This window comes from Cucurbita maxima, unplaced genomic scaffold (assembly GCF_002738345.1).
Source record: "Cucurbita maxima cultivar Rimu unplaced genomic scaffold, Cmax_1.0 Cma_Scf00013, whole genome shotgun sequence".
In the NCBI taxonomy this organism is placed as follows: domain Eukaryota; kingdom Viridiplantae; phylum Streptophyta; class Magnoliopsida; order Cucurbitales; family Cucurbitaceae; genus Cucurbita; species Cucurbita maxima.
This window is the reverse complement of record NW_019272029.1, coordinates 3,136,700-3,154,182: the sequence shown is the minus strand read 5'-3', so window position 1 is coordinate 3,154,182 and position 17,483 is coordinate 3,136,700. Positions and strand designations below refer to the sequence as shown.

At 35.8% G+C, this 17,483-nt stretch overlaps 5 protein-coding genes across 7 annotated transcripts in view; 4 read left to right on the top strand and 1 right to left on the bottom strand.

Annotated features, from left to right (window-relative positions):
* The window catches only part of LOC111488643 (G-type lectin S-receptor-like serine/threonine-protein kinase CES101), a 2,718-nt gene extending 745 nt beyond the window's left edge, over positions 1-1,973 (top strand). Inside the window, 7 exon segments of the mRNA XM_023136504.1 lie at positions 275-408; positions 487-695; positions 769-976; positions 1,051-1,220; positions 1,222-1,289; positions 1,361-1,511; positions 1,593-1,973. Of these exon segments, the coding sequence (XP_022992272.1) occupies positions 351-408; positions 487-695; positions 769-976; positions 1,051-1,220; positions 1,222-1,289; positions 1,361-1,511; positions 1,593-1,940 (1,212 nt within the window). The 5' untranslated portion in view covers positions 275-350 and the 3' untranslated portion in view covers positions 1,941-1,973.
* A 162-nt stretch (positions 1,974-2,135) lies between these two features.
* On the bottom strand, positions 2,136-4,677 carry LOC111488715 (putative pentatricopeptide repeat-containing protein At3g23330). Of its 2 annotated transcripts, none has more exons than XM_023136627.1 (2): positions 4,260-4,677; positions 2,136-3,334 (listed from the first exon to the last, which is right to left on the bottom strand). In XM_023136627.1, the coding sequence occupies exon 2, from the start codon at positions 3,000-3,002 to the stop codon at positions 2,367-2,369; it is 636 nt and encodes a 211-aa protein (XP_022992395.1). In that variant the 5' UTR covers positions 3,003-3,334; positions 4,260-4,677; the 3' UTR covers positions 2,136-2,366. The 2 variants fall into 2 exon arrangements, 1 of the variants encoding a protein (XP_022992395.1); XR_002719237.1 differs by lacking the exon at positions 2,136-3,334 and adding an exon at positions 4,010-4,149.
* A 1,062-nt stretch (positions 4,678-5,739) lies between these two features.
* LOC111488629 lies at positions 5,740-8,335 on the top strand. The gene is made up of 6 exons (XM_023136487.1): positions 5,740-5,848; positions 5,963-6,095; positions 6,331-6,434; positions 6,533-6,677; positions 6,766-6,903; positions 7,243-8,335. The coding sequence occupies exons 1-6, from the start codon at positions 5,808-5,810 to the stop codon at positions 8,038-8,040; spliced, it is 1,359 nt and encodes a 452-aa protein (XP_022992255.1). The 5' UTR covers positions 5,740-5,807; the 3' UTR covers positions 8,041-8,335.
* A 1,237-nt stretch (positions 8,336-9,572) lies between these two features.
* Positions 9,573-12,876, top strand: LOC111488577 (nitrate regulatory gene2 protein-like). Of its 2 annotated transcripts, none has more exons than XM_023136400.1 (5): positions 9,573-10,729; positions 10,853-11,028; positions 11,099-11,322; positions 11,473-12,320; positions 12,698-12,876. In XM_023136400.1, exons 1-4 carry the CDS (start codon positions 9,793-9,795, stop codon positions 12,290-12,292), a joined length of 2,157 nt encoding a protein of 718 aa, XP_022992168.1. In that variant the 5' UTR covers positions 9,573-9,792; the 3' UTR covers positions 12,293-12,320; positions 12,698-12,876. The 2 variants fall into 2 exon arrangements, with proteins under 2 accessions (XP_022992168.1, XP_022992167.1); XM_023136399.1 differs by having other exon boundaries at positions 12,641-12,876.
* A 2,513-nt stretch (positions 12,877-15,389) lies between these two features.
* LOC111488326 (transcription repressor OFP14-like) lies at positions 15,390-16,507 on the top strand. Its single transcript, XM_023136021.1, has 2 exons — positions 15,390-15,705; positions 15,793-16,507. The coding sequence occupies exons 1-2, from the start codon at positions 15,390-15,392 to the stop codon at positions 16,293-16,295; spliced, it is 819 nt and encodes a 272-aa protein (XP_022991789.1). The 3' UTR covers positions 16,296-16,507.
* The last annotated feature ends 976 nt before the right edge of the window (positions 16,508-17,483 follow it).

Sequence of the window (17,483 nt, the reverse complement as noted above, 5' to 3'; positions counted from 1 at the left end):
AAAAAAAAAAAAAAAAAAAAAAAAAAAAAAAAAAAAAAAAAACTTTCAACCCACGAACCAGACTGAATTTTCAGTTTTCCAAAAACTCAACCAATCCAAACCGAAAAAATCTAACTCAACTTAATTTTAATGATTTGGGTTGAGTGGTTCGAGTCATCTAGTAACATAAACATCTATCATGTACCTTAACAAAAAAAAACAACCTGCACGAACTTTTGAAGTTATGTATCCAGATGTTATTAATTTCTAACTAGTGAACTTGTTGTCCGTGTAGGAGGATTGCCGGTTTGGGTGCAAGTTATGGGTGCAAGTTATGGGTGCAAGTTACTATCGGTCTAAGCATACCTGCAATGTTTCTCCTACTCTGTTTTATGTCCTACGTCAAATGGAGGACACAAATATTGAAAGGTAAATCAATATTAATCATTTTTCATTGGATACATTTCTATGAATTGACAACATTATAATCTTTATCTTCATCCACAGTTATCAGAAAAATGAAGAAAGGGTTCATTCGCGGGATAGGTGCTATATCCGAAGGTTTCACCATTCTAGGAATAATGACAAGACAAATTCGAGATGGCAAAAAGAATCCTGAATTACAGTTCTTCGACTTCGAAAGCATAGTTTCTGCCACAAACAATTTTGCAGAGGACTGTAAGCTGGGACAAGGTGGTTTTGGGCCTGTTTATAAGGTATTTTTTCTGAAATATTAAGTTAAATTACTATTTGATCTTTTATGAATCTATATATATATATATATTCCAGGGAGTTTTGGGTGATGGCCTAGAAGTAGCCATTAAAAGACTGTCGAAGAATTCTGGGCAAGGATTGGAGTTCAAGAATGAAACTATTTTGATTGCCAAACTTCAACACACAAATCTGGTTAGGCTGATTGGTTGCTGCATTGATAGAGAAGAGAAATTGTTGGTGTACGAGTACATGCCCAATAAAAGCCTTGACTCCTTCCTCTTTGGTCAGTCGTTACTTTTATTCTCTATGCATCCATTTAAATATTTTCTTCTTACTCTTTAATGGGAATACATATAGACTCGGAGAAGAAGTTAATATTAGACTGGGACAAGCGTTTTCACATAATCCAAGGGATAGTTCAAGGACTACTCTACCTTCACTACTATTCAAGAGTACGAAAAATTCATCGAGATTTGAAAGTTAGCAATATCCTACTAGACAATGAGATGAATGCAAAAATATCAGATTTTTGGTATGGCTAGGGTGTTTAAACCATCCGAGCATGAAGCAAACACAAGTCGGGTGGTTGGAACATAGTAAGTGAATTTTATTTGATGTATCTAATATATTTTCATTTATTGAATCTTATATTTCCATTTGTTCGTAGTGGGTATATATCACCGGAATATGCAATGGAGGGCATTTTCTCGATAAAGTCAGACGTGTACAGTTTTGGAATATTATTGTTGGAGATCATAACAGGCAAAAAGAACTATAACAATTATGACACAGAACGGCCTTTGAATCTCATAGGATATGTGAGTTGGGAGAAAGGTTGTGTGTTTGCTAGTTTGAAGTGTGAATTAAATTCTAATGAAAAATAGTCTTAATGTGTTCAGGCGTGGGAGCTGTGGGTGAATGGGAGAGGAGAAGAGCTGATTGATTCGGATTTTTGCAACTCTGATCAGAAACCAAAAGTTCTAAGATGCATCCATGTGGGTCTTTTGTGCGTACAACAAGCACCGGCAGACAGGCCGACGATGCTGGATGTTTATCTAATGATTAACAATGATTCTACTCAAGTTCTACCTCCCAAGCAGCCTGCATTCTTCATTTCTCAAAACCCAAACTCGTCGGAGCTTGAACCGGAGGTGGTCGACAGTGGGCGGCTCATACGGCCTGCACAGCCACCACAGGAAATTTGTTCATTGAGTACTATGTCAGTCTCGGTGATGGTGGCCAGGTGAAGCCACTGCTATGTTTTTACTTCAAACTGTCCTCATATCAACAGCTTTTAGAATATATCTCCTTCCTAAATTTGGTTATATTTCCTTTCTTGTTAAGTCATGGATCTCGTTAACTAGTTGGACCAAATATTGTTGGGTTATGTGAGTTGCAGGGAACTGTACCCAATTTGCAGCGCTTATCCAGCTTCGTTCATCTACTTCCCTATCCATTTTAACTCGTCATAGATTACTTCCCTAGGCATGAACTTTGTTTCTCACTTCTATCCAACTACAAGTAATACTTTTCTACAATCCTTTACACATCATGAGATCCCTTAGTCTTGCAACTCCTTCCCATTTACCTGCTTGAGCGTGTACATATTCGATAAAACCATATAGTTTCTGTCATCATCGGATTCAAGCTCAATCAGCTTCTCTAATGCTAGCTCACCCATCTCCACATTGCCATGTATTTTGAACGAGTGAAGCAACAGACCGTAGATGCCAGCATCTGGCTCTAATCATTTCCATAATGTGATTGTAAACTTCTTCCAAGTGACCACAATGACCAAGGAGATCAATCATACAAGCGTAGAGACTGATCAATTGTCTACTTACCATTGATCTGAAGTACTTTTTCCATTCATCAAGCAGCCCTACGGCTGTGCAAGCAACGAGAACTCCAACAAAAGTTATAAGATCAGGTAGAGCTTTTCCATTCAACTGCTCAAACGAGTCCAAAGCTTCATTCGCATGGCCATGCATTGCACACCCAGTGAGCATGGCATTCTTCCAAGAGACTATCCTCTTTCCCTCCAACATCTCAAACAAACTCCTAGCAACATTTATAGAGCCATTGTTGGCATACATATCCACCAATGAAGTTTTCACCTTGTCATTCGATTCAAATCCATGTCTCCAACAGTAAACATGAAGCTCCTTCCTTTGAGGAAGAAAGAATCTGTCGGATAAAGTTGAGATGGGGACGACAAGTATCTCCGGTTGAAGATTGTTGGAAGGGAGTCCCGCATTGGCTAATTTAGGGAATGACCCTGGGTTTATGAGTAAGGAATACATCTCCATCCCACCCAACAAACGCCATCACCTTGCAAATAGCAAGTGAATCATCTGATTGCCCATTTTGAGAATAAGCTGCAAGCATAGTGTTCCAACACAACATCCCTCAACAATTTTTTTAAACACCTATCGAGCAGTCTCTACACAATTGAATTCAGCATACTTATCAGTTAGGGCCGCACCAACAAACACATCAGTCTCCAACCCAGTACGTAAGACATCATGTTAAAGTCTATTTGATGTCATTGAAGTCTCTACAATCAACAATCTGTCAGGATGATAAATCCTACATTTGTGAATCTTCTTTCCCTCTTCCATGGCAGAAAGAGCTGAGCAAGCTTGAGAACAAATGGGAAGGTAAATTATCAGGCAAAAGCACATAGCTTTGATTTTGGTGGTAAAGTGAAATCGAAACCTCATATGGTCCATTCCAATCATAACCTCGTATCATAACATTCCAAATAAACAAATTTTGTTTGGAAATTCTATCGAACAAGAGATGAGCCTTTGTCAAAGAGTTGCAGATGCCGTAAAGATTTAGTAGCCAACTAAGACCCATTTGTCATACACGAGGGTGAGGCTGTATTCAAGGCCCTATCGCTTTTTGGACAATGCAGGATTGAGCGAGAGAGTCAAAGTAAGATACCGGCAACTGCTCCAAAGTAGGCCCGAGAGCTGTTCTTGATTGTGAGATCCTACATCGATTGGGGAGAAAAGCGAAACATCCTTTACAAGGGTGTGTAAAACTCTCCCAAGCAGACGCCTTTTAAAAACCTTGAGGGAAGCCTGAGGACAATATCTGCTAGCGATGCATTTGGACCGTTACAAATGGTATGAGAGCCAGGTTATGATAAGAGTAACCGCTTTAGTCTTATGTTTCCGAGATGAAGATAAAAAGAATTGGGATGATCGAGTGGAGAAGAAGCAAATAATACAGATTTGCAAAGAACATGAAGAAACTCTCCTTGGGCACAACACAAGGTGGAGACGCATTCTACTTGGTTAGATTGAGACCAAAAAAGAGGCATTTGACTTGTCAATTCGTTATTTAAATGGCAAACTCCACCTAAGGCGTAAGAACAAACCATCCAGTATCGCCCCCAAACCCACCCCAATTATACGAACAAGAACAAACAATCCAGTATCGTGATTTCTACCCAAGAACACACAAGCAAACAACAAAAGTAATGCAGATTCAAATTCTTCGATCCCAAAAGTTGCATCCAAAACAAAGATCCATAAAACAATAAATTCAAAGCATACCTCGTCGTAATTTTTCTTATCAACCGTGGGATGCTTCAGAGCCTTTGCTTTCCCTCCTACAAAGACCGATTCTCCATACCGCGATTTAAATCGGTAAAAAAAAAAGGAAGATTATAAATCATAGCATAGACAACGATGGTACCACAGCCGAGATGAAATAGTAATACAACGCTAAATTTTTCCATAACCCTAAGGAAATAACTCACCGCTTGGCCGACATGGCTGAGAAATTGGCTCTCCCGCGTCGAAGAGATCACACAGAGATCTCTCCAGCGCGCCAATTGACGTCTAGCGATTGCCAAAAATTTATAATCGGCTGTTATTTATAGACACCACAACGCATTGCACGTGATAGGGATGTGATTTCTGTGTGAATTATTATTTTAGATAAAACCTTATTTTATTTTATTTTATTTATAAAAAAAACAAAAAATTGTAAATTAAATTACAAAAAAACACTGGAAATTAAAAATAATTTGGGATGGATTTAATTTTGTAACGCTTCAATTTAAAATTTAAAAACAAATATTTATATATAGAACCATTTGTTGATAGAGATGACAAATAATAAAAATTTATAATCCAATATTAATTAATTACACTGCATTATTTTATTTTATAAATCAGATGAAAAAGATTGTGGCCGAAATTTTAAATAGGGGCAAAACTGTCATAATGAAAAAGTTCCAAACAAATCGGTTAGGGAATGGCAGCTATGAACGGACGGCTGCACGTTTTGTCTTCCCCGCTAAATTCCCGTCCCTTCGCTTTTTCTTTTTCTTTTTTTTATTTTTTTTTATTTTTTTTATTTTTTATTTTAATTATCACATTGGATTTTACTTCTCCAAATGGCCTGGCCGAATACGGTCCCCCAACGAATTTTCACAAAAAAATAAAAAAATAAATTATTTAACTTTTGGGTATTGTGGTCTTTTCACAACCCATCGTACGGATACGCGCGTTTTTAATTTTAGATGGAAAGGCAGCGTCCGACGTGGCACCTCCCTCTTCTTCTTCTTCTTCTTCTTCCTCCTCCTCCTCCTCCATAGCTGGGATCTTCGAGTGCCTGTTTCGCGTATTTCAGATTCTTCTCCACCATTTTCTTTCCTCTCTATCTCTCTCTGTTTACTGTTTTTTGTGTATGTTTTTTGTCGTGAAGCTTCTCTGTTTCTCTTGCATTATCGTTTCTGTGCATGTTGTTCATAATGTTCTTCCATTTGGTTGATTTCTCGGCCATCATTTTGATGATGTTGTGATGATCCTTCAATGGAGGATGTGGATTTGTTCCATTTCATCCCTTCTTTTTAACTCCCCTTCACCCGGAGTTGTTCTTTCTTGGCGTATGGTTTATTTCTCTTCTTTCTTTTCTTGTCCTTATGGTTTTTTTGTGTCTAGATTCTTAGTGCATTTTTACCGATTTCAATTTAGAAATTCTTCTATTCCCTTGTTGTTGGGGTTTTGGATTCCCCATTTGCCTGATTCTTCGGTTTTCTTCCTTATTTTAACCCCTAAAGTTCCGTTTCCTGTCGATTTTACTTTGCTATCAAAATGTTCAGAATGTTCTTCAAGCCGAAGTTCTATACAAAATGGTATTTCGCAGCTTTTCGTTTAACTTTTTCTCTTGGATTGATTTTGATTCTGATTCTTACTTTTCTGGCGGTTCTTCTTACTGATTTCTGTTTCCCTTTTTCATTCTAATGTAGCAAATCTTGCGTCAAGATGACGAAGACTCGTCTGGATACAATTCGGAAGAAGAAGAAAGTCGTTCTCAAGTTTTTGAAGAACGATATTGTTGAACTTCTCAAGAGCCGTCTCGATTACAATGCTTACAACAGGGTTAGTTCTTCTTGTCGAATCTCATTCTTAATCTCGGTTTTAGATTCTTGATCTCTGTTCGTCTTTGATTCTTTGTTAGTAAATGTAAAATCTATCAGAAACCCATAATCTTAATGTCTTTTGTGTTCTGTGCTTGTTCTTAATTCTTTGTGTTCGGATGATTGTAAGAGAATTTTTGGTTTATTTTCTCTGGTTTTGGTCGCTAGTCTATGTGCTTATGCTAATGGTGAAATAGGCTGAAGGGTTTCTTGTTGAGCAAAATGTCTTGAGATGCTATGATCTGATTGATGAGTTTTGTGGGACAATCTTCAACCACATTTCTGTCTTGAATAAGGAGAGGTAGATACCATTGATTTGTAAGTACATTTCTCTTTCTCAGGCTTGAATTTGTTGAGATGAATTTAAACGTGCTTCCCATGTTTATGTTTCTCTTCTAGCGAATGCCCCGACGAATGCAAAGAAGCGGTTGCGTCGTTGATTTACGCTGCAGCGAGATTCTCCGACTTGCCTGAATTGCGAGTGCTCCGAAGTCTCTTCACTGAGAGATATGGAACTTCTTTTGGATCATTTACTAACAAAGAGGTTGTTCTTGGTAACCCTTCTCTTGTTTGAGGGAGTTTCTTCTTTTTACTATCCTAAATGGTTGTTTAGTTCTTGCTTTTCCTTTTAGCTTGTTGAGAAGTTGAGGGCAGTGGCTCAAACTAAAGAAACAAAGCTTCAGCTACTCCAGGAGATAGCACAGGAATCCGCCATTGATTGGAATTCCAAAGCTCTGGAACAGCAACTGTATGTTCCTCCACAAAATGAAGTAAGTTCGTTTCTGATCTTGTTTGTTTTTTATCAAGGTGAGTGTTATGAATCACGACTCTCCATAATGGTATGGTATTGTCTACTTTGAGCATAAATTTTCGTGGCTTTGTTTTTTATTTCACCAACAAGGTCTCATTCTAATGGAGATGTATTCCTTACTTATAAACCCATGATTATTCCCCTCAAACGAAGTACACCATAGAGCCTCTGAACAGTCTCCCCTTAATCGAGGCTCGACTCATTGAATGGAGTATGATCCATTTTCTTATCTGTTTGTGTTGATCTCTCTTCATCCTATTGATGGTTCTATCTACTGCAATGGTCATTCTCTTCACAGCTAGTTCGTGAACGGAGTACATCCACCAATCGAAGCAAAAGTAAGATCGTTTCCGTTCCGGTGTACGGTAGAACGACGAACTCACCAAAAAAAAAGGACAATAGTGACGACGATTCCATCTTCGATAGTAGAAGTGAAGGCAACACAACCGAAACCTCGATGGGAGATAGTAGTACCGATCAAGATGTTCATAAAGGTATTGTTTCAGAGGATGAAGTAGAAGATCAGAAACCCTTCTACCTTAGATTTATCACACCTCCCTACCTTAAAACAAAGCCTACCAAAAAGGAAGAAAATGTGGAGGAACCTCAAAACGTTACTGAAGAGAAGCGAAACAATCCAAAGACAACCACAGAAGAGAAGCCGAAACCGAGATCGGTGAGGCGAAGACATGCAAAACCACAGCCTGCAAGGAGCATCAACATCGATGATTCTGGTGGTTCGGCAGCCGACGGTGCAGGAAAGATTAGTTCAGGTCAAAACAAAGGTAAAGAAGCCATGACAGGAGAAGAAAAAGGTGAAGAGGATGATGAGGAAAGGATGTTAGATGGGCTTTTGAAGATATACAGTAAGAAGAATACAAGACAGGAAGACAAAGACAATGCCGAACCTCAAAGGCCCAAAAACACAAGAACTGAGGATGCTTATGTCCCAGCCAAATCATTGTCACTTCCCACAGCCCGAACCGAGCCGATCGAGCCAGTGAAAAAGCACGCTAGAGCCAATTCCTACGTTCATCCAAAGCTCCCGGACTACGACCAGCTCGCAGCTCGGTTTGCAGCGCTCAAAGAGAAGTAAACAATGTCGAAATCGAACTAGACCAATTGCACACCTGCAATTACAATGTGTAGCTTGAAGAAAAGGCAGTAAAATTGATGTAAAAAGGGTGTAATATGATGATGATCCACGTTGATTGTGATATTTTCAGAGCCATTTTTTAGTCAAGTTTAATCTTGGTTACAAGAACATGAAGTAATTGGGTTGTCGGAGAATCTACGACAAGAAGGAAGACAACATCGGGAGTCGTTAATTCAAAGGATTTCATGATTGGTCCACTCCCTGTTATTCTTCCCCCACTTTATTCTTAAACAAACAGACAAATTTTCTCCTTCCTCAAAATCATCAAAATCCTTGTCATTATTTATGTCCAATCTATTTTCCCACATTTTCTTTTTCGAAATTCACATAAAAAGGGAAATTCATCCAAAATTAATGCCCTAATTTACGTACCCGAGTTGAGTTAGAGAATTTTTTTGTCGAGTTGGATTGAGTTGTCCAGTTGTTATTTTTTAAATTATTAAAAAAATTATGTTTATACCCGACATATTCTTAATTTTTTTTTAAAAAAGTAGGGTTTCCTTAGATTGTGACCCTATTTTTAAGTTGGTTACGTTACTCGTCTAAATAGATGTTACCACCAAACCAACCTAAAATTTTGGTTTTTAAAACATTCAACCCAATCAAATTGAAAAAAAAAAAAAAAATGATTTGAGTTGGGTAATTTAAGTTAGTCAGATTATAGATTAGATAGTGCAATTAAATGATAATATATTAACGTTAATGAAAATATTAATTATTTTTAATGTAAAATTTAAGATTTAAAATAGTAATAAATAAAATATTAAAAATGTGGGATTTCTAGAGTGACACAATATCTGCCACTTAAGTGTGAATAGATCCAAAAATATTATTACTAAATAAACAATATAAGAATGAGAAATAGAATTGGAATATGCAATATTAATTGATATTTACAACGATAAAATAAGATACAAGCTATTAACTAACACCTACAAATGAGTTACACTAAATTATGACGTGGAGATAACAAAATAAAAAAAAAAATAATATACTGTTATTGTGGAGATACGAGGATAATTTGTTATATTTAACCAAAAAAAATTAAAAAAATAAGAGAACACATCGAGAAATTGAATACTTTATAATAATTTTATAATTTATATATATATATATATATATATATATATATATATATATATATATATATATATATATATATATTAGCGATGTAAAGCTTCTAAAAGAATACTTTATGGTAATTTCAATTTGATTTAAAAGTGAAACTAAATAGGAAAAGAATCAAATTCGATTAGCCATTAAAAAAAAAAACATAAAAAAATAAAAAAGAAATTATTCGGGTCAATGATAATAACAAATGGAATATCAAAAAGAAAAAACCTTGCGTTAAGTTGCCAAAACCAATTAAATATTTACAACTAAGGTATATTTTTCCTTAATTATCTTATTTAATTTATATTTAAAATTAAGAGAGTATAAAGGCGTTTGAAACGACGACGTATGATGTCGTCCTCTCCATTTTTGTTCTGCGAGTGCGACCTTTTCTTCTTTTTGCCTTTTCTCTCTAAAGGAACAATCGCTACGAAGAAATGAAAGAAACCGCTTCGCTTTTTCCGCCCATCGAAGAACATCTCAAGTGTAAAGTAGATCTTGATTCGCTTAAATTTGTCTTAAAGCTTAGGCTACCTTCATGTTCAATTCTCAGAGAAGTTTTATTGATATTGTTTTCCGATGGGTTGTTCACAATCCAAGATCGAGAATGAGGAAGTGGTTTGCCGATGTAAGGATCGGAAGATGTTCATGAAAGAAGCTGTCGCTGCTCGGAATGCCTTTGCGGCGGCGCATTCTTCATATGCTATGTCGTTGAAGAACACTGGCGCTGTTTTGAGCGATTACGCTCATGGAGAGGTACCGCCAGCTGCGTCGTCTCTCCCTGGCGTAGCTGTTGCTCAATCGGCAGTTGTGGCGGCGTCGGCGTCTTATAATAGTTTGCCTCCGCCACCCCCTCCGCTTCCTGGTTCCCCCGGTATGCCGCTTCGGAACGGTACGAGTATGTTTGAAATCAAGGCCTCGAAGGTTGAATCGAAGCGTGTGGAGCCGGTTATTGAGGAGGTGGATGAGAATGATTTTGAGATTGAATGTTCGGTTGGTCCATTGCGGAGGAGAAGCAATAGAGAAGGCGGTGGACGTGGCAGTAGAACCGGCCTTGGGGAGCTTGCGGAGGAAGAAAACGGTCCACCTCCGCCATTGCCGCCTTCACTGAATCTGCCTCCGCCTCCGAACGAAAACCGTCGTGTTCACTCGCCCTCGCCTCAGGATTCAACCTACGATTATCTGTTCTCGGTTGAAAATATGCCAGCTCCGACGTTAAGCAGCGTCGAGGATTTTGGTACTAATACGGAAGCGATAGAGCGGAGAGCGGCGGCGGAGGAATCCGGCCGAGAACTGCCGTCGTCTTCAGCAGGGAAAACGTCGAAGAAGTTGAAGCAAGTAGGTTTTCCATGTTCGATCGAGGGTAAAAGGGCTGTTAAAGGGAATACTAGTCTGCTGCAGATCTTCATGGAGCTTGATGATCATTTTCTTAAAGCCTCTGAAAGTGCTCACGATGTTTCGAAGATGCTCGAAGCCACTCGGCTTCATTTCCACTCAAATTTTGCCGATAATCGAGGTATTCGTCTGGATTTCTATATCAAGTTTACAATTAATCACTCAATCGTTTGAGGGAACAGAAGAACTTTAATTTATTGCTTGAGAAACTGTTCCGACTTGTTTTTGGAATTTGATCTCTCAGGACATATCGATCATTCTGCTAGAGTGATGCGTGTTATAACATGGAACAGATCATTTAGAGGGTTGCCCAACAACGATGATTTGAATGATGATTTTGACACAGAGGAGCATGAAACTCATGCCACTGTATTGGATAAATTGCTTGCCTGGGAGAAGAAACTATTTGAAGAAGTGAAGGTTATAAACATTGAATCCTTCTCATGTATTGCCATGAAAAAATCACTTGTTCTGACTGTTTTTTGAATAGGCAGGCGAAGTCATGAAGTTTGAGTACCAAAAGAAGGTTGCTGCACTGAACAAATTGAAGAAAAAAGGCTCCAATTTTGAAGCAATCGAGAAAGCCAAGGCAACTGTCAGCCATTTGCACACCAGATACATTGTGGACATGCAATCCATGGATTCCACTGTCTCTGAGATCAACCGCATTCGAGATGAACAATTGTATCCTAAACTTGTTCAGCTTGTCAATGGGTAAAACTGATCTCTCTGTTCTAAAACCATGCCTAATTTGATTACTTTAGAACCCATTTGAAAACAATTGTGTTCTGAAAATAAAACATGAAAAAAGTAGGTAGTGTATCAACAATGATGAGATTAATCAAGTTCTGGGTTGAATTGTAGAATGGCCAGTATGTGGGAAATCATGCATTTCCACCATGGAAGTCAATTGAAGGCCGTGGCTGCTCTGAGAACTCTGGATATACCTCAGTCGCCAAAGGAAACAAGTGATCACCACCATGAGCGCACGGTGCAGCTTTGGGCTGTGGTGCAGGAGTGGCACTCTCAATTGGAGAAGCTTGTAACCCGTCAAAAAGAGTACATTAAGGCTCTCTCAAATTGGTTGAGATTGAATCTGATCCCTACTGAAAGCAGCTTGAAGGAGAAGGTTTCTTCTCCTCCAAGGGTCCGCAGCCCTCCAATTCAAAGCCTCCTCCATGTTTGGCAGGACCATCTCGAAAAGCTCCCTGACGAGGTCCTACGAAACGCCATATTCACTTTTGCAACTGTGATCAACACCATTGTGCAAAGCCAGGAGGAAGAGATGAAGTTGAAGGCAAAATGTCAAGAGACTGAGAAGGAGCTTGCCCGGAAAAGTAAGCAATTCAAGGATTGGCAGAAGAAGTATGTGCAGCGGAGAGCACCGAATTCCAATGAAGCGAATCCAGAAGAAACTGGTGACAAAGATGCCATTGCAGAGCGGCAAGCTGCAGTGGAGGCCGTGGAGAAAAGGCTGGAGGAGGAAAGGGAAGAGCACCAAAAGCTATGCCTCCATGTGAGGGAAAAGTCTTTGGGGAGCCTAAAAAACCAGCTGCCAGAGCTTTTCAGGGCATTGTTCGAGTTTTCTCTTGCTTGTTCACGCATGTATAGGCACTTAAAATCAATATCACAGCCACTACCCAACAGGCCACAGAGTCAAACAACAGCGCGAGTTGGAACATAAACATGAACAGAGAGGAAGCAAGTTAAAGGTTCTTCTGTTTCTCTTGATTCTTCTTGCTTGTTTATTTTCAATCTCTCTGTTATATTTTATAATATTGAAATATAGTATTATAGTCACAATATATATATATATATAGTTCATAGCATCTTTTAATTTTCTAATCGGGTTGTTATCACTTTTCTAATGGATTCTTATAGTTCAAGCCAATTCTAGTGGCGAATTCTGTATCTCCATATTTTTTTTGATCTTCTAAGTTCATAAATTTCTCTTTTTGAGAAGGATCTGATGAGCACCATTCATCACACCACAATTACGTTTCATTTAATTCACTTTATTATTTCAACACAGCTAATGAAGCTGCAGAGCCGAGTAACCCATTTATAATCTCCCTGATGAATTCTACAGCTGGAAGGATCTTGGTGGGTTCGTCGGCGAGAAAATACACTTGTTTTACTGCCCCTTTTCTGCTGCCGGATAGCCTCCTGTGCTGCCGCCGGCGAAGCCAAAGGCAGTGGCTCTGTGATGAGTTTTTTTTTTCTTTCTATGACTTGAATGGAAGGGAGAGAAAAAAAGAAGAAGAAAGAGTTGGTATGGAGTTGAGAAGAAGGGATGAGTCTTTGGGCATTGGGAATTAGTGTGAACAATTCTGTTTGAAGGGAAGAAGCCAAACTTTGTGTAAAGGGTAGGAGGAGGCAGTAAGGGTATTAGGCATTGACACATGAAAATTTATTATTATTTTTTTTATTATGATATATATATATATGTATTTGTCCTCACTTACATGTCACGCAACATAAAATTACTCTAACTAAACTATGTTGTTTAACTGCGAAGCGCTATGAAAAGTTTAACTATGAAGCTTATATAATTGAGCCATCGAAAGTGCATCTTATTTGTATAGGTAGTGATTCTATGTAGTGATTCTATGATTGAGCAACTGAAGGTGCACCTTATTTGTATAGGTAGTGATTCGATGATTGAGCCACCAAAGGTATACCTTATTTATATAGTTAGTAATTTTCAATCTTTTTATAGCTAGGCCTTCCTCACCTTAGACTTGAGTTAATTAACATTAAAAAAAAAAAAAAAAAAATTAAATTATAGTCTCTATTTGAATTAAAAAAAAAATACAAAAATTTCAAAAGTGGTATTTGAATTCAGCTTGAATTTTTGACGCTTAGACCACTCTCCATATAAACATTAATATTCCAAATGTTTGGATTTTTACCTAAAAATTGACCAAAAGTCGAATCTGAATTGGATTTCCACTGCAAATAGGCATGCTCTACCTCAATTCTACCACTGCATCCTCAATCATCACTGGTAAGAACTTGAAGAACAAATAATGCCCACTTATTCCCCACATCATTCATCACTATATATCTCATAAATATTAAAATAACCATACAATCCATTACAATTTCAAACTATACACTAAACCCATTTATAATTTCGTTAGAAATAAATAAATAAGCTTTTTATTTGGGTCCAAAGGCTGTTTGTGAAGACCAAAGGTCACTTGACCATGACTTGGAATGTTTCCAAAGTTTGATTTAAGAAAAATAAGTATGGCTCTTCAAAACTTAATATTTTAGTCAACTAAACGAGTAGATTTGACTATAGACATCTAGTTTGACTTTTAAAATTGTTTCAAAATTATTATTTTAAAGTTTTTTTGAAAATTTTGAATCTTAGACTTCGAAAAAGAAGTATATATCACAACTTTTAAATTTTAAATATGTTTATTAGTAAGTAAATTAAAGTACGGTAGATTGTGGCTAAATGCAGATTTCATATTCTTTCTCCATTTTAAGAACTTTCTAAAAGTGAGAAATTAAAAATTGATTATAGTTTCCATTTATATTCTAAGAAACAATTTAAGCAATTATTGGGTAAACGTATCCTAATCCTTATTTAACATTCATCACTTCCAACCTCCTTGTACTAAACAAAAATCATAATAATTTTTCCAAATTCAACAAATTCAATCTTAAATTTAATCTTATATCAGAACAAAATAAATTAAAAATAAAAGATATATTTTTTAATTTAAAATAGGCTAAAATAATAAAAATATTTCTCATCTAAAAAATATAGACACAAGTTTTCAAAAAATTTCAATAAAAAAAAAATTATTTTTTTTTTTTCAAAAATACCCTTACAATTAGGTTTTGGATTGAATAGTTGATTTTAAAAAATACCCTTTAACTTCAAAAGAATTTCAAAAAGAATTTTTAACTTTTACAAGTGTTTCGAAAATACCATTTTCAAAAGTTTTATGAATACTCTTTATTTTTTTTTAAAAAAAGTTTGGAGATAATCTATAAATTGTAGATAAACCGCCTTCGTCTATATATTTACAGTAAGATTTTTTTAAATAAAGGTAAATCGTATTAATGACATTTTTAAAAGTTTAAGAATATGTTTCAAACATTAAAAAATTTAAAAGTATTTTTAAAATAAAATACTAACGGTAACCATAAATGTAATTTTAATTTTTTTTTTAAGTTTAAAGATAATTAAAACTTATAACAATTTAGAGGTATTTTTTAAACCAAATATAGAGTTTATAAATATTTTTATCAATTTAGTTAGGTAAAATTTATTTACATACATACATACATAAATAAATAAATAAATAAATAAAAAGGGGTGAAATTAAACCAAGAAAATGACTATAAACTATTAATTTTTTTAAATTCAGCCTGAATTCATTTATTCCACCATAAACTTAAATAAATAAATAAATAATTTATTGTACGGTTTTATTCAAACCAAACCCCACAAACCATAATTACATTCTACGAAATTTGGGCTTTAATTCTTCTAGTAATGACTAAGTTCGATGTTTAGGGTAAAATTAAATTAAATTAATATTAAAATTATAAGTCAACCAACTGCCGTTGAATTCCATCCCTTTAATTTAATATTTCTTTTAAAAAAATTTATATTTATAAAACGTATTTTTTAGGCCATTAATATTTTTATGTTACTTCCTTTCTTTTGCTTTGGTTTGTTTTTCTTTATAAGAATCAGTTCTCTCACGGAACTCTTCCCACCAAAACCAAAAAGAAAGCTAAATTCATCCAAATTGGCCATGAATCTAAAGAACAAAAAGAAAATTCCCAAAAAATTGCAGAAATCGCTTCAGGATTACCTCGCGAAGATCAAGAAGCCAACGCCGCAGATTCAATTTCCTAATCCCCAAACTTTTTCGTCTTCAAAAAGTTGGATTCTGTCTGGTTGTAAGCATCCGAAGACCCTATCGTTCGCTATCGATCAGAAGGAAACCGACGGCGTTGGTAACAATGACGACGCCGCAGCAACGCTCGCCGATGTCGACCGATTTCTCTTCGAGAACTTCCGATCGTTGTACCTGAAAGAGGATGAAGATTGTGTTGAGAGAAAAGTAGGTGGAGGAGGAGAAGGACGAGATGGAAAGAATCACAGAGGAGTTTCACCTGAATCGCTGGTTGATTCTTACGGAGGAGGAGGAGGAGGAGGAGGAGGAGGAGGAGGAGGTCGAGATGGAAAGAATCACAGAGGAGTTTCACCTGAATCGCTGGTTGATTCTTACGATGGATCTCATCGATTCTTCTTCTCCCCTGGCTTATCTGAATCTCTTCCGGACGATTCTCAAGCAGAATCGTTGGAAAATGCCGGATCGAGTTCTTCGTCTTTGATCTCTGAAGATCGAGGCAAGGATCCGAAACTTCCGAGCGATTGCATCGTGATTTTGAGACGGTCGTCGAATCCGTCAGAGGAATTTCGTCGATCGATGCAAGAGATGATGGATGCTCATTCGAAACAACATAAGAAAGTCGATTGGGAGTTTATGGAAGAGCTTCTGTTCAGCTTCCTAAATCTGAACGATAAGAAGTCGTACAAATACATACTAAACGCTTTCGTTGATTTGATAGTGATTTTGCGGCAGAAGGCGGAGGAGGCTCCAACGAAGCCGCAAACAGTGCGAAGCGTGAGAATGGTGAGGAAAATGCTGTGAAATCTGCTACGGAGAAGGACGTTGAAAGTGAAATCAAAGATTTCATAGAATAATAATCGACTTTGAACCTGAATACACAGAGAAGTGAGGGAAGAACTGTTCTGTGATTCTGCAACTTCAAAGGAGATGATGGTAAACAAATGTATTCTACATTTTTCTGAAGTAAATTCAAACTCTGTTTCCGAATCACAGTGAACATAGAATTTGGAATCCGTCTCTCTCTCTCTCTCTCTCTCTCACCGTTTTCCCTCCTTTTTCTCTCTCTAAAAAAATGGAATCAAATTTTTAAAAATATGTTTCATGTTCAAGTTTAATTTTCTTTCCATAATTCTTTAAACTATTTCTTAGGTTATAAATTTAATAAATTATTTTCATTTTTTTTAAATTTATTGATCTATCCAAAATTTTTTGTAATTTATATAAATAAATAAATTAAAAATTAAAAAATTGATTTTATATACTAACACAAATTTATAAATTTATTGATCTTTTTATGATGTATTTTTTACCATCATGCTTATAAACTAGAGCAAAACTTTAAACAATCTTGACTTTTCAATGCCTCGAAATTTAGATTCATCTAATTTTTACGATGCCTCGAAGAGAATGAGAAAACAAAATAATTTATTTTTTCAAATTTTTTCATTTAAGGTTTGTAGTCTAATGCAAGCTGAAAAATATTAAAATAAAAAAAAAATATATTTTTGTATAATTTAACTAAAATTAAAAGTTTTAAAAATCTATTAGAATTATTTTAAAAATTAATAATTTATTAAAAGATTAAAAAAAAAAAATTGGAGCTAAATCTATAATAAGTTAAAAGTATAGTTCATGTGGTTTGAAATTTGTATTTAGTGCATATTTTGCCAATTATGTCCATTACATCATCAAACACTTATTTTTTTTATTAAAAAAATCGAATTTAAAACACAAAATTAAAAATTTATAGTTGCATTAATTATAATAGAATCCAAATTTAAAATATTAAGAAATAGATTAAATGCAAAAATTTAAAATTTAAAAACTTATACTTACAAATTTAAAATTAGACTAAATAGATACAAACTTCCGAATATACTTTATAATTTAATCTAAAATATCAAAATTATTGATGAAGATAATCGAAAAAATGAAAAAATTATCCCTCTTCTTAAGATATTGTGATTAGGAGAGACTAATAAACAATAA